The sequence below is a fragment of the Peromyscus californicus genome, unplaced genomic scaffold (genome assembly GCF_007827085.1).
Source record: "Peromyscus californicus insignis strain IS unplaced genomic scaffold, ASM782708v3 Scaffold_5__1_contigs__length_169319896, whole genome shotgun sequence".
Taxonomy (NCBI): Eukaryota; Metazoa; Chordata; class Mammalia; order Rodentia; family Cricetidae; genus Peromyscus; species Peromyscus californicus.
In genome coordinates this window covers 143,926,678-143,941,974 of record NW_026294573.1, presented here as the reverse complement: position 1 = coordinate 143,941,974, position 15,297 = coordinate 143,926,678, and the positions used below count along the sequence as shown (strand labels likewise).

General features: G+C 41.6%; 1 protein-coding gene across 1 annotated transcript in view; it reads left to right on the top strand.

The window, feature by feature from the left end:
• The window catches only part of Ca8 (carbonic anhydrase 8), a 102,974-nt gene that overhangs the window by 57,345 nt on the left and 30,332 nt on the right, over positions 1-15,297 (top strand). Inside the window, exons 4-7 of the mRNA XM_052717313.1 lie at positions 4,500-4,595; positions 8,410-8,472; positions 9,450-9,498; positions 10,909-11,021. Coding sequence (XP_052573273.1) covers positions 4,500-4,595; positions 8,410-8,472; positions 9,450-9,498; positions 10,909-11,021 — 321 coding nt within the window. The remainder of the gene's footprint in view (positions 1-4,499; positions 4,596-8,409; positions 8,473-9,449; positions 9,499-10,908; positions 11,022-15,297) is intronic.

Here is a 15,297-nt window from a genome sequence, read left to right as displayed (position 1 = left end):
TCTCAAGGCATTCAACTCAGTGGATAAGGCTGACCAATGCTGTGGAGGGCAACTAGATTTTCTTAAGGTCTGTTAATTTAAATAGTAATCACAGCTACGAAATACCTTCACAACAATATTTGGACTGGTGTTTGGCCAAATTGAACTCTATAGCTTAGCTCTATAACAACTTAACACATAAAAGTGACTATACTAAAAGCTGGGCATGGTGGTGCATGCCTGTAATCTCAGCCGCTGGAGGCTGAGGAAGGAGAAAAATACCACGAGTTTGAGGCTAGCCTGGGCTGTGCAGTAAGTACTATGCTAGCCTGGCTTACATAGCAAGGCCTTGACTCACAGCCCTACTCCTCTTCCTACCCAAAGCTACCTGTCGATAACCCTGTTGCAGTTTTCCCGTGGTAACTCCTGGGGCCCCACCTTTCTTGTATTCCAGCCTCTGGTGTGTTCTCCCTGCTGCCAGAAAGGCCTTCGAAGAAGAGAGGATCTTGGGGAGGTTTGATTGTTTCTAAGTAAGGTATTATTACCATTGTAATCCTATGCTGCTTTAGTGTTTCCTATTAGAGCGATGAAAAGCTCTAAAGCACCTTGTGTCTGGTCCCCTTCCTTCCAGCCCCCTCTTATTATTGCCAGACTTAAGTTCCCACAAAGCTCTTCCAGTTCTTCCTTTGCCTCGGTGATTTCCCTGTTTCTGTGGCTTTGATTTAAGGAACTGAACCAACATTCATCTAAGGAAGAACTGCTAAAATGAGAGGAATAAAGGAGGGGCTGGGAAGAACAGACATAATCGGAATAAACCAAGTGTTTGAGATGCAAACAAACCGTGCTGTGATTGCAAGAGAGGAAAGGGGAGTGTTCTGGGAAAATCCCATGTGAAACCCTGGCTGCCAGAGGCGGAAGGTGCCCGGAGACTGAAGAATCAGGCTGACAGGGTATTAAAAGCACCACGGAGAACTCACCGACGGAAGTGAAGTGTGGCCAAAGGTGGGCAGGCATACAGTGGTGCCCCATGACTTGGGTGAGAAGGAGGGGCTTAGAGAGTGGTCGTGAAAACTGGCTTCACCCAAGCTGCAGTTACTTGGTTTATCTCAAGTGGCAGTGAAGCTACCAGGCACTTCCTGGGGGTAGCAGGGCTAGGGTCTGGTCCTAGAACTCCACATGCCAGTGAGCTGGAAACAGGGCTGCAGGAAAGTGCATGATGGCTACTCAGGGCAGGCATGGTGGTTGCAACTCAAAACGGTTGCAGCTAGGTCAAGCTTGCTTACCTCAGGTGAGATGGACAATGTTATGAAGAGAATTGTGTCCCTGGTGAATTGCAGTGCATGTGATATGAGTGTATCTGGAAATCAGTTCTTTATAGAGGTAAGTAGGAAAGGACACTTATGCATAGGTCCTCATCCAATATAACTGTGTCCTTGTAAGAAGCAATGATTAGGACATAGTCACACATGGGGGGAGACCATGTAACAACATGGAGAAAGTCACCTCAGGCCAGGCACAGAAACCTCACATGGAGGCGATTGTGCCAGCACCTCAGTCCCATCCTTGCAGCCTCTGGAAGTATGAGAAAATGAATTCCTGCTGCTGTAGCCTTCCAGTCTGTAGCATGCTATGACAGTGTCCCTCAGAGAAGGAGTATGGATGTTGTAAAAACAGTGATTTTTCTTTCCCAAGAGCAGAGCAAGCCCAACGCTGAGAAGCAGCAAACATGTAGTGTGCTGTGCCACAGACCCCGCATCTGGTTACTGCTGTGGACCACAGCCAGCAGGCTGGCCAACTTCCAGGATATGTTGGAAACTGGCCTGGAACTTAAGTTGGCCATCTAATCTCTTTTCATGTAGAGATGGAGTCTCTCTCTTGTCTTCAGGAGAAGATAAAGTCTCAGGACCATGATGGTCCTTTGGTGTCAGAGTGAGGGCTGCTTGTTGACTTTGAGATGGAATCTTCTTGGTCCTAAGCCACCAGGTCTCCAAGGAGAACAGGTTGTCAAGACTCCTTTGCTACTTTTATTTTGAATTATTGTGCTAGACAGGTGGGGACCACAGATAGCTGCTGTCTATTTTATCTTGAGATGGCTGAAATGCTAGTGTTTCCCTTATTTTTCTTTAAGGGAAAGAAAAATCACTGTTTTTACAACAGTTTAAGATTTGCTGAAAAATTGTGATGATAATACAAAAAAAATTTCTGTGTGTCCCATAGCAATTTTCTCCTATCAACATACATTTGTTAGAATTAGTGGACTAATACTGATACATCATTAAGTCTATATTTTATTCAAATTTCCTTAATTTTTAGGGAATTTCCTTTTGTCTCAGAATCCCATTTATGATACCTATTCCTGGCAGTGCTGTGGGGTTCTTCACTTCCTATTGTCTGTGTCATTTTCTCTCTTTCTTTTGGATGATTTTGACAGTTCTGAGATGTCCTGGCCAGATGTTTTGCCTGACGTTTTAATCATGATTATTTGTAGTTAAGGGTTACTGGGAGGAAGAGCACAGAAGCACATGCCATCCTCACTAGATATCAAGGCACCTTCTGTCCGTGTGACAGGTTGTAGGCTGACCTTGATCATGACTTCTGTCCGTGTGACAGGTTGTAGGCTGACCTTGATCATGACTTCTGTCCGTGTGACAGGTTGTAGGCTGACCTTGATCACGTGGTTTCGTTAGGCTCCCTTCCTAGGAGGTCACCCCTTGCCCCTCTGTGTACAGACTTTGAAACAGTCACCATATGCTGTGCCCATGGAGAGAGTGGGGACCCTTAAGGCTCTTAAAGTGCTTAAAAGAGTGTGCAAGTGTCTCTGAAGGGCAGGTGTGAGCGGTGACTCGGCTGAGTTGGGAAGAGTAGCATACCAAACTAGACTCCACACCCCCAAACAAACAGAAAACAAAATTCGTGCTTTTAAAAAGTGTATTAATGCTTTACTTCTGGAAAAAAGTGCCCGATAATGTTGCTATGAGAAGAAAACGTCCTTTAAGCTCTGTAATATGATGACTAAAAATACCTTCTGCCGGAGGAGGGCTCAGAGCTTTGTTGATCTACCAGGAACCGCCGGCCCTTATCTGTACCACAGGGCTTTGGAAAGCCATTGTTGCAGCCACAGAAGAAAGCTTAGAATGATTCTCCTTGTTATTATTAATTGAGAAGTGATAGGAGGTTGCAATCAGAAAGGCAGTGCCTCGATAGTTCACACTGGACAGTTACAGTCCTGGTGAGCTTTCCCAGCCTGGCCTTAAATTGCTGACTCCATTACTGATTTTGTTACCTCCCTCTAGTGGTCAGTTTTATTTTTGATGTTTCCATTTTTTTCTTTTATTAAAAATAGATTCTTTTCTCATACAGTATATCCTGATTATAGTTTCCCCTCCCTCTATTCCTTCCAACTCCTCCCTACCTTCTCTCTCCTCTGGACCCACTTCCTTTCTGTCTCTCATTAGAAAAGAACAGGCTTCTAAGAGACAACGACTGAACATGACAAAATAAAATATATAAGATGAAGCAAAACCTATCCTATCAAAGTTGGGCATGGCACCCCAACAGGAGGAAAAGAGTCCCAAGAGCAGGCACCAGAGTCAGAGACCTACTCGTTCTCACAGTCAAGGGACCCATAAAAATACTAAGCTAAAAGCTTGTAGACAAATCCAATAGTTGAAAACAAAATTTTAGGCTATCCTTATGGTAGTCTTTTTGGAAATTAAATTAAATGTTAAAATGTATAGTGATCAAATTTTAGGTAAGCTTTTATTTTTGGTGAGAGAGAAATTGCTTTTTAAATGAGAAAGTGTTTCAATTTTCCTTTATTTATTTTGTGTGAGTGGTGTGGAAGGTTGAGGGGTGGGGTGCATGTGGAGGTCATGTGGGGACCGGATTTGGCTGCTGTAGGAACAAGTGCATATTCTAGAGAGGCCTGAGAGCCACACAGCTTCTCAAGGTGAGTAGTGCAGACATTGTTTGCCATTGCTTTGCAGATAAGGTTTTATCTCTCGTCAAAGAAATGACCTTTTCTAAAAATATGGCCCCTCCCCCAACAGTTTGCTCTTTCTGGATATTCTCAGAGAATTGAAATAATTTACCAGATTTTGAGAATGGCTTTTTAAGGTTTCCTTCTGGAAATAGTGGGCAATTTTTGCAGGTCACAATCTCATCTCCCCTCTCTGTTGGTACTAGGGTTCACACTTAGGACCTTCAGCATACAACCACTCCACCACTGAGCATGCACACCCTGCCGTCATCCTTCGAATGAGTAATAGTGTTCTTCTAGACCTGTAGTTTTGCTCCCTTGCATCCCGTAGGGCCTGGACTTAAAGAAAGACCGCTCATCCAGTGTGCAATCTTTCAGTTGCCCTGAGCAACAGAAATAGGGGGACTTCTCTTGGGGCAGCAGTGCACTTATGACTGATTGACTCTTTTTTATGCTCAGTACCATGTTGATTCTGAGAATGGGCTAATGCCTGCTTTTCTGAGTAGTACGTTAAGTGACACTGTCCATGTTTCGCCCTCAGCTCCACCTGATCCACTGGAACTCCACGTTGTTTGGCAGCATCGATGAGGCAGTTGGGAAGCCCCACGGCATTGCCATCATTGCGTTGTTCGTCCAGGTGAATTGTTTGCTGTGCAGTGACGTTGTTTAGCGATGCTGCTCTAAGTCATTTTGTCAAATATTATTTCAATTCGCAATTTTATTACTTGGAGATCAAATGAAACACAAATAAACAGTGATAATATAATAGTTTACAAGATTCAAGCTGTATTTCTTGTATAAAATAGTTCACTTTTTATCAAACATTTTCTTCAGAGTGATATCTGGGGTCTTTGGAGAAACAACTTAGAAAATGTTTCCTGAAGTCAGACTTCATTTTATTTAGGAAAAAAAATTCAGAAAAAAAATTTTTAGACCTGGGCTTACTAAAAATATCTAAGAAAAATCAATAATAAAATTATGTAGTGAATCACCTTGTCTTTTTGTTATTAATAATTTTCACTTAAAGAGGACTTGAAATGCTTTATGAAAAACAATGACAAAAGTAAGACTGGCAAAGACCATGGCAGACTTAACTAGTCTAAAATGGGTATTGAGCTCTGTGATGGCAGAGAATGTTGTATGGTTTATCAGACACATAAAATGGACCCATGTGCTGTAAAGTAGACATTTAAAAGGTATCCTACAGTGAATTTTAAACTTCATCCTCAGCTACATGATATGATAAAAGACTTATTAGAGATGAAAGGGTCCTTGGGAATTTTAGCAGCCCCTGGGTCTCAGAAGAGCATCTGAGGCCCATGGACAGAATTAAGAGAAATCCTTGCAATTTAAATTGAAATTCTTTTCCTGCTCTTTACTTCATGATTACATAGGCACAGATCTATTTCCTTTAGCTTTGCAACTATTATATAGGTAGAAATGAATTACAAATCATTGGCAGAATGCTTTTAATTTTCAGTATATGGAAGAATTAATTTAAAAAGACCCTTTTCTGTGACCTAGAAAAGTGAGTGGAACATCAAGCTGACAGAAGTTGAGGCAGTGGAGGGCATTATGTCATCATTTAGGAGTGAGAATAAAAGTAGCAAGCTTAGGGACACAAGTCATCGTGCGGGGAGATGGGACAGGTGAGCTTCATAGCCAGACTTGGTACACAGTGGCTTTGGGAATTAAATTAGGTATGATCGTGTAGTGTTTCTACTATCTGATCCTCCGTGTGCAAAGGTCTGCGGACGAAGGGGGCCTGGGTTGCAAACCTAGCCTCCTGGATCTATCCCCTGTGTTTTCAGGAACAAACTTGTGGTCATGGAAAGCCCCAGAATGTGTGCAGATGCTCTTGCCTCCATGTGTTTGTTGTGAGGAAAGCCTCAGGTGGCTGTGTAAAAATGTTTTCTCAGGAAGAAGTCACATAACCTGTGAGAGTGAAATCTCACCCTGTAAGGAGTGGCTGGTGAATGTCAGGGGATGCAGAGAAGAAAGGGGCTGAGTCTCCACATCCCAGGCTGGTGCCCTGGCCACAGCAATGGAAGGCCAGGAGGAGGAGGGCGCTGAGTGTGAACTTGTTTCTACAAGCTTGACTCAAATGAGAAAGGGGCAAAGGAGCAAAATCTAGCGGCAGATTTGAAATCTGAGGTCTTGTGCTTTGCTTCTGAGTAAGATGAGCTAGTGCAGATGCAGTTTAAAAAAATACAGAGAAGAGACTGGCTGGCTAATGCAGAGGCATCTTACAGGGGAAGAGAGGGTATTGTGCACAGGACATTTGCCCGGCTACCTGGATATAGGCCTCCTACAGAGCAGCCACTTGCCTTAGGTGAGGAGAGGGCAGGGAGTTAGGGACACTCATGTTTGGTGCCTGTCATTCTTCTGAGACACACAAAGCATGTTAGAGAGTAAGAGGGGCCTGAATGCAGGGTTTGGCTTTGAAACAGCCAAGCAAGAGAGATAACAGACATTCTATGAGGCGAACCCACCGAAGACTGGACAGCATGGATTAGATGGAACAGCACCTAAGGGATTATCCTCCATCCGCATAGGAGCAAAGACCATTCTAACAAATTGTTGTGATGATCAACTGAAGAGCAGGTGATTTAGGAGGATAAAGGGATGGAAGACCTGAGTGGTAGAAAAGATGTCATTCAGTTTAATGAGAAGGGATGAATCGAGGGGCTGAGGTAGCTGCCGACAGTCAGTAAAAGGAGAGAACAGAGGACAGGGGGCTGGGCAGGTGGATAAGCTTGATCAGAAAGAGTGGGAGTTGAAAATTTCAAAGTAGCAGGAAGGAGGAATAGAGGTTATAAAAGCAGTCAGATCATGGTGCTAACATGTGGCCATTTCAGAGGTGGAAGTTTAGCCCGTCAGTGCAGTGTGAGAGCGCACGTCTGGACTCATGAGAGCTCACGTTGTATGACTTCACATTGTTCTGATGTGGATGACTCTCAGTGCTTATGGTCTGACAGGAGATTCATGAAGGGAAAATTGATCCAAACCAGTCATGCCTCCAAGAGCTATCTCCTGGTGAAACCATGAAAGTGAGGAGGGTCCCCTTCTCCTGAAGATCAGGGAAGGCTTCTGGTTGAGATGTTGGCTTTTGTAGTCATGCATGTATTTACAAAGGATGCTTTTTAAACACTAGAATTTTATTTTCTATTTTTAGAACCCATCTCAGGAAATTTTTTTATTACATTGAGCTGACTGGCCATTTTTAGTTCATTGTTTCTTTCTTTTGCACATTTCACAGTTAACATGAGGAGAAACAAAGGAGTGTGCGTTGACAGCTACCCCAGCTTCTCCCAGGTCATTCTGCAGACGTCTATGTACATAGAAAAAGCCTAGTGTAGTGTGCCTGTCTGGCTGAGATAATCCTGGACTCTACTTTCTCTTCCTCTCTGATGTTAGGGTCCACTGGAAGCAGGCTGAAAGTAGCAATCAGGTGGCACTAAACATTTATAAAGACGAGAACACTAAGTGCCAGAAAACGTATTTCAAGTATCAGTTTTTTTGAGCGTTACTTTAAATATATTACATATTTATACATAATATATAATACATATATAACATGTTAATATATAATTTTATGTTACATATCATTATAATATATAATATATAAATTGTATATCTATATAAGTATATAGATACTTGAAGTAGAAATATATATTTAAAGTAGAAATCTTTGAGAAACAGTTGTATTTTACTAAGAATGAAGAAGAGGTTATTGACTAGTGATCAGCAATAATCCAGAGACATTTTAATTTTGATAACTTTGACATATGAAACATCATATGCACCTCTGAGTTAATGAAAATCTTCAACTTTGTTGAAATATTTATGACATTGCTCTCTAAATGTTAAAGGCGAGAATACAAGGCAAAATATGTAAATAAATAAAAATGAGAAATCTGGGCATGTTGGTACATGTCTTTAATCCTAGCACCCAGGAGGCAGAGGCAGATACAGGCTAATGTCTGAGGCCAGCCTGGACTACATACCAAGTTTCAAGCCAGGGCTGGTTAGAGAGAACCTGTCTTAAACAAACAAACAAACAGAAAACAGGCAAGAGTTTAGACACATATTGTGTCACTTTAACTCAGAACTACTTATGACATTTTTCTATAGCAAACCTTTATAGTTCTATATATTACATATGACACAATGAGTAATAAATATCTGTAGCAAGATGAGTTTGGATAGATTCTCTGGTATTATATTGCACAAGCTTTTACAATTTTAATTACCTTTAGTTTTTGACCTGACCATAAATGGAAGGGTTATTAGTTCCCAAGAAGGCCATTCAGGTGGACTGGAGTCTTGTTTCTGGAAGTTACTTTGGATAAAAGCTAAGCACTAAAAAGGTATATTTGTGGTTTGTGTTTTTTCAATATTTTTCACATTTGTGCTTTCACAAATATTTTTGAAATATCTGTGTATTTCAGATAGGGAAGGAGCATGTTGGCTTGAAGGCAGTGACTGAGATACTCCAGGATATCCAGTATAAGGTAAGTCATTATTTAAAAGAAGTTCAATATGAGTTCCCAGCGACCCTCTCTAGGCTTGATAATTCTCTAGAAGGGACTTATGGGACTCTGAATAGTTGCTAGAGTTAACAGTTAAGGTTTAATTCAGTGTGATACTGGGAAAGGGACATAGATTGAGTCTAGGGGGACTTGGAGCAAGTCCCCTGATGTTTCTCCTGGGCTCCCAGTATTCCCAGCATGATGCGAACTAGGGAGCTCTCCTGACCCTTGATGTCTAGGGATTGTTTTCAGGGACTGGTCAGTCAAGCCTGAGTTGTCTAGTTAATTTCCCCTGGCATCTTAAACCCTGCTGCTGTTTCTCTCACTGAGCCAGACAAGGCATCCTTGTATTTCCGGGATTAACACACCAGCTCACATTGGTGTGAAGCTCCCAGGGCCAGACCCAAGGGCCGGATTGAAAACCCCAGATGGTCACCTTAAATATGGCATGGCCCAAGGCTTCAGGTGTAGGAAAACATCTTACCAAGGGTGGGGATACTCCAAAGGCTCAGAGACCATCCCCCGGAAGGCAACTAAAGGCTGGTCCTGTACTTAGGATGTGGAGGCTTTGAGCAGCCCAGCCCTGCTGAGTTGGGGCGGGGGGGGGGTGGGGGTGGGGGGGGTGGGTGAGGAAGAGACTTCCTCTGATAACTTTTCCCATGGCATCTGTTTTAGTAAAAATATTTCTGTGGGGCCAGTGGCACCAGTTGTACACTCTATACCAGGCGTTATAGGAGGAATTTAAATTCAAAAGCAAACAGCCATAGCCTCAGAGCAGGTGTATTTTGTTAGATCCAACTGATCTCACTCCAATGAGAAAAGAGTGGTCTACTGACGAATATTGGGACTTGGCAAGATCATCACAAAAGACTTGAAAGTAGATCCTTAGTTTTAATACTTTTTGCTAAAAAAGTATAAATTTTACATTAACATGTCTTGAACTTCTTCTCCTTTTCCAGGGAAAATCCAAAACAATACCCTGCTTTAATCCTAACACTTTATTACCAGGTAAGCAAGTATTTGGTGACCTGAAATGGACTTGAACTGGGTGTGTCACCACACTGTTTTCCTCAGAGTGTTCATAATCACACATTACTAATTAATAAAGTTGCTTTGCAATTTCTGTTCTCTACAGCAGGTACAAGTTCCAGATCATGTTGATAAGGCAGGAAACCTTTTGAATGTTAGGAAACCCTCACTACTGCTTCCATATTCCAGAAAGAACATTCACAGTGACATCATTTGTAAAATGTAAAATTGTTGCCTCAGTATAAAGTACCCACAACTATCAAATCACTGGCACAGTGCTAAGACTATTAGATCATTTTTAGAATGAAATAAACTTTATATCTAATTTTATAAGGTCACTTTCTTACAGCATCACGATTTAAATATTCTAATTGTATTTATGCACAGGTGATAATTATACATAAAACACTCTGAATATAACTTGGAGTTCAAGGTGTTTTTTTTTTTTTTTTTTTTTTTTTGGTTTTTCGAGACAGGGTTTCTCTGTGTAGCTTTGCGCCTTTCCTGGGACTCACTTGGTAGCCCAGGCTGGCCTCGAACTCACAGAGATCCGCCTGGCTCTGCCTCCCGAGTGCTGGGATTAAAGGCGTGCGCCACCACCGCCCGGCTCAAGGTGTTTTTTAATATAAAATTTTGGTCTCCACATTTCTCTGCTTAAATTGTGTGCTGTTCCATAGTGTTTCAAACAAAACCCAATAGATTGGTCCATTGTGTCCTCTTTCTATACTTAACTGCTCTATCACAAACTAGTTGCCCTCATATATTGAGCCCTTACTTCGGAGTATTTAATTCTGAATTCCTCTTAGGCAGTGCTCAGGAGTTCAAATCTGTGATTTCTTTTTTCTTCTTAGAATCTTAGTAATGTGCTGCTGAAGTAGTAATGTAAAATAGCTCAAACAGAATGTTTAAAACCATAGTCTTTGAAAGCAGACTGTTTGGGTTCAAATCCTCTGCCAGTTTTGTGTGATCTTGGACAAATTATTAACATTCTGTAACTTAGTTTCCCTTTATAAAATGGGACTAATGTGACTCATTTCTTTGTTGTGACGATTCAATAAATTGATTTATACTTCTCTAAATATTACTTGACATAGTTCAATAGATGTCAGCTGTGAATCAATTAATATAAAAAATGGGTAGTAGTTTCCTAAATGTATTAAGCTTGGTAGATATAAGCCATTGATAGACATCTCTGTAAATATAAAGGGAATTGATAATGTCTTGCATTATTATTTTCTTTATAAATGGTAGTTTAAGAATTTGCATATAAGGCGCTAGCTTAAAAATGTCATCCATCGGAGAAGGGACAGACTGCCATTTTGGAAATCATGGCTGGAGTCTTAAGGCCATCAATGTTCCCTTTCATAACATGTCCATGTGTTTGCACAGACCCTCTTCTGCGGGATTACTGGGTCTACGAAGGCTCTCTTACTATCCCACCTTGCAGCGAAGGAGTTACCTGGATATTATTCCGATACCCTTTAACTATATCCCAGCTGCAGGTGAGTATGTACCTTTGAATCTTTCAGAGTGAAGTCCTGAGGTCAAATATTCTTTCTGTCAAGGGAAAATATCTATTTTATGCTTTAGTTCCTGTTAAATCAGTCATAACTTTCAGATGAAAGTTGACTGTCGTGAGCCAGGGAAAGCAATGGAAAGGTCAAGGATGGACAAAACCAAGGCTCATTTATGATCTGTACTTTAAAAGTTAGTTTTTATAGAGTGAATAGAAATCACTGTGAAATAGCCAAACTTTTGATTAGTCTGTCCATTCCTCTATATGGATTTTTCCAGGTGTGGGAAAGAGATGGTTCTGGAAATAGAGGGAGACTGCTGATTATTTCATAGGCATGCAATAGCTCTTTCTCAGTGTTCAAAACACTGTGATGTGTTAGGGTATGCAAGAGAGTCAGAAAGAAGGTCCTGGGATATTCTGGATCATTCCCTGGCTTTACTCTTGCTGTCTCGGGTTCTACATAGATTCTCTAAATGCTAAGGAAAGCCATCTGTGGGGACTCGCATCCACAGGGAAGCTAAGGTGGTAAAGTCATCTCAGGATAGGAGTTTAAGACTCAGTAGCAAGATGCACTCTACAAAAGAAGAAAAAAAAAGACCAATGCTAATCCACAGGGAGCAGAGACACCCCAGTAAGTTTTGGCTGGATGTTAGCTGGGAAATCATGATTCAGTAACTCTAGAATGTGCTTAATGATTTTGAAGGGGCTGGGGTTATAGCTCTGGATATAAGCATTATATTCTCAAAAGCCGTATTTTCCCTTCATCACCAAACCCCAAAAGCTTAAGAAATAGAAAACACCAAGTTTTCTTCAGTAAAGTTTTATGATTTCTTTATATCCCATCATTTCTTGAAGCTAAGAGGCTCAAGTTTACTAACTTCTAGATTGATTCCTTTGCTAGCATTATTTTTATTTTAAAAATATTTATTTTTTGAGATTACAATTACATAATTCCCTCCCTCCAAACCCTCCTGTGTACCCCCTGCCCCACATCTTTCAAGTTTATGGCCTCTTTTTTCATTATATTGTTACATAAGTGTATATATGTAAATACATATATATTCATAAATACATAAATACAACCTGCTTAGTCTGCTTAATGTTCCTTGTATGTGCTTCTCCAGGGCTGACCATTGGAGGTGGACAGCCAGCTGGTGTGCTGTTTCCTGGAGAAGACTGTTTGTCCCACTCTCAGCACTCCTTGTTTTAGCATGAATTCTTTCAAATCGTATACTTAGCATTTTCAATTTCCGCTTGTCTAGGGAACACTTTAAAGTTCCCTTTCTTCCTGTTCTCCATCCCTTTCCCTGTTTTTGAACTTTTACCACATCCTCTTCACTTATTTTCCATAGGACAAATCCTAATTCCATTCTTCTTCTTATAAGAAACTGTGTCTGAGTGTCACGGGACACAGAGGATGCAGGATTGAAACACATCCTTCACTCTCAGAAGTGTTGCTGTCAACTGGGAAGGAAAATGACTGCACAGGTGGTGGCAGTTGTGGTAATGTGTCCCAGAGAGTCAGGCTGGAAGGCCCGAGGAATGACTTCAGAAAGTAGAGGTTTGTTAGGCAGGAGTGAAGAAGTTAGAAATTTTGCTCTAAATATTAAAGATAGAGCCTTGGGCTAATGGCATCTAATTTAGAGATTTAACAGTAAGTTGGCAGCTTCTGTAATAGATAAACCTCCAGTTTTGTTGACCTAGAGTAAATAACTATTTTATATGGGTTTGTTTAACCTCAATGTATTGGAGATTTATGATCTACCTGAGATGTTGTAGAGGTTCCCTTGCCAGCCTGTTCTGGGAATGTGCAAGCTGAGTGCCATTGTGAACATTCCCAGGTGTGCCATAGACATGATATACCATTTCACTGTCCAAGTAAGCTCTAAGATGCAGTGCGAAGCTACTGCTTTGTAGCTCTCTCTGCTTTCAAAGGGAACCTGGCTTTGTGTTGTCCCTCTGGTAAGGCCAAAGGTCAAGGCTAACCCTCATTCACCAAGTCATACTGGGAGGCAAACTGTGCCAACTCCCTGTGTGTTTGGAGGAAATGTCTCCTCTTCCCTTGAGAATGGCTAAAGGTTTAGGTATTTTTAGCACAGAGCACTGTGACATCTCCTGAGAGGGAAGCAGTATATCTTAAGTTAGGTTTTCTATTGTTGTGAAGAGATACCATGACCATGGCAACTCTCATAATTGAAAACATTTAATTGGGGTGGCTTACACTTCAGAAGTTCAGCCCATTATCATTATGGTGGGATATGGCAGTGTGCAGACAGACGTGGTGCTGGAGAAGTAGCTGAGAGTTCTATATCTTGTAGGCAACAGGAAGCGAACTGTTTCACTGGGAGTAGCTGGAGCATAGGAGACCTCAAAGCCCACTCCCATGGTGACACACTTCCTCCAACAAAGTCACACACACTCCAACAAAGCCATGCCTCCTAATAGTGCTACTTCCTTTGGGGGCCATTTTCTTTCAAACCATCACACAGTATAAATGCAGATTCACATAGGTATGTCATGGGTTTGTGTCTATGAAAATACACTTTAGAGTGGTTTACTAAAATATGATCTTAGGAGAGGTCTGTTTTTGACTTGAAGATTTCACTCGCTGCTTCTCATAGAATTTCAAAGAAAGTAAAGTTAAATGAGAGGTCCCGAGAGGGCAGTAAAAATTAGAAGTCCAAAGAAAGAGGGTATAACCATGAAAAATCAAGTTGTGCATTATTAAAGGAGAGAGGAAGGAGGGAGGAGACAGGGAGGGAAAGAAGGAAGTGCTCATACATGAAACACCAGTAAGAGGTAAAGAGCAGGCAGACTCTCACGCTGCACAGTTGGGAAGAGCGGAAGCTGCGTCCTGCCTCAGGTGGTCAGTGTTTATAACCCAGCTGCTGTTCAGCCTCATGCAAGCTTCTGGTGCCTCCTCTTCACTGGCAACAGTGAGAAAAGTGTGCTAAATCACACTGCCCTCGTAGTAAACTGACAGCAGCTTGTAGAGAAACAGCGTGGACTGGAAGCCTCTGCGGAGGTGACTTTTTCATGATTCCTGGTTGATGTACTGTATGTGGGAGTGAAAAAGATGATCGGGAAGATTTAAATGAGAGTAATTTTCTTCTTTTTAAGATCTATAGCCCTTAAATAAATTTAAGATAAGAAGTGCTGTAATTAGTAGAAATCTTGGAACAACAACAAAAACATTTTTTTACCTGAATTTTTGTTTAGAAATGAGATTTACAAAACAGAATAAGAATGCCAAACATCACCAAATATGATAGAAATGTTAAGATATCTCCTGTTTTGACAGTCAGTGAAATGGAGACAGAACCATCTAGCATTGCTAGAATATGCTGATGGAACAGTGGCCATATGGCAAGAGATGTGAACATACATCAAGAGAAGTGGGTTGGTCGTTGCTACTCTTTTCTTAGCCCACCCTGTCTTTTCTGCCTGTCCTTCCCTCCTGTCTATTTACATTTCTTAGCTTATCTCTATTCCTGTATTACCTATCTCTTGTTCTTCCTTTCCCTTTCAGCCTAAAACAGTGCCACTGAGCAAAGGAGGATGGCTACATTTTCTTCTTAGTCTTGCCTTCTCTCTATCCCTTTCCTGTCTTACATAAGGACAGACCCAGTGCTGACAGCCTGAGTTAGAGCATGAGGTATACGTGGTCTTTAGGATCTAGGTTATGTCTGTTTTGGATGCTGGGTATCAAGCCCAGGGCTGCTGAGCATATGGTCTTCCCTAAGCTGCACCTGTTGTTACGGACAGATGAGGAAATCTGGTAAGCTAGGGACACAGCTGGCTGCCTAGAGGGTCTTATTGCTCCATCTGGAAATGAGAGGCTGTTGCCCTGAAGACTTGGTCCACACCATGGCCATGCACGAAAATGATTCAACTGATTTGAAATGCTAATTGTAACTTTTCATCTATGTCCTTAGCTGTGGTGGTTTGAATGAGGATGGCCTCTATAGATTTATGTGTTTAAAAACTTGGCCCCCAGTTGATGAAACTGTTTGGGAAGGATTAGGAGGTTTGGCCTTGTTAGGGGAGATGTGTCACTGGGGATGGGCTTTGAGGTTTCAAAAGTCAACACCATTCCCTGTTAGCTCTATTTGCCTTCTACTTACAGATCATTATGTGAGCTCTCAGCTGATGTTCCAGTGTCAGCCCATTCCTCACTGCTGCCATACTCAACTCCATGATGGTCATGGACTATAACCCTCTGGAAGTATGAGTCTCAAGTTAAATGCTTTCTAAGTTGCTTT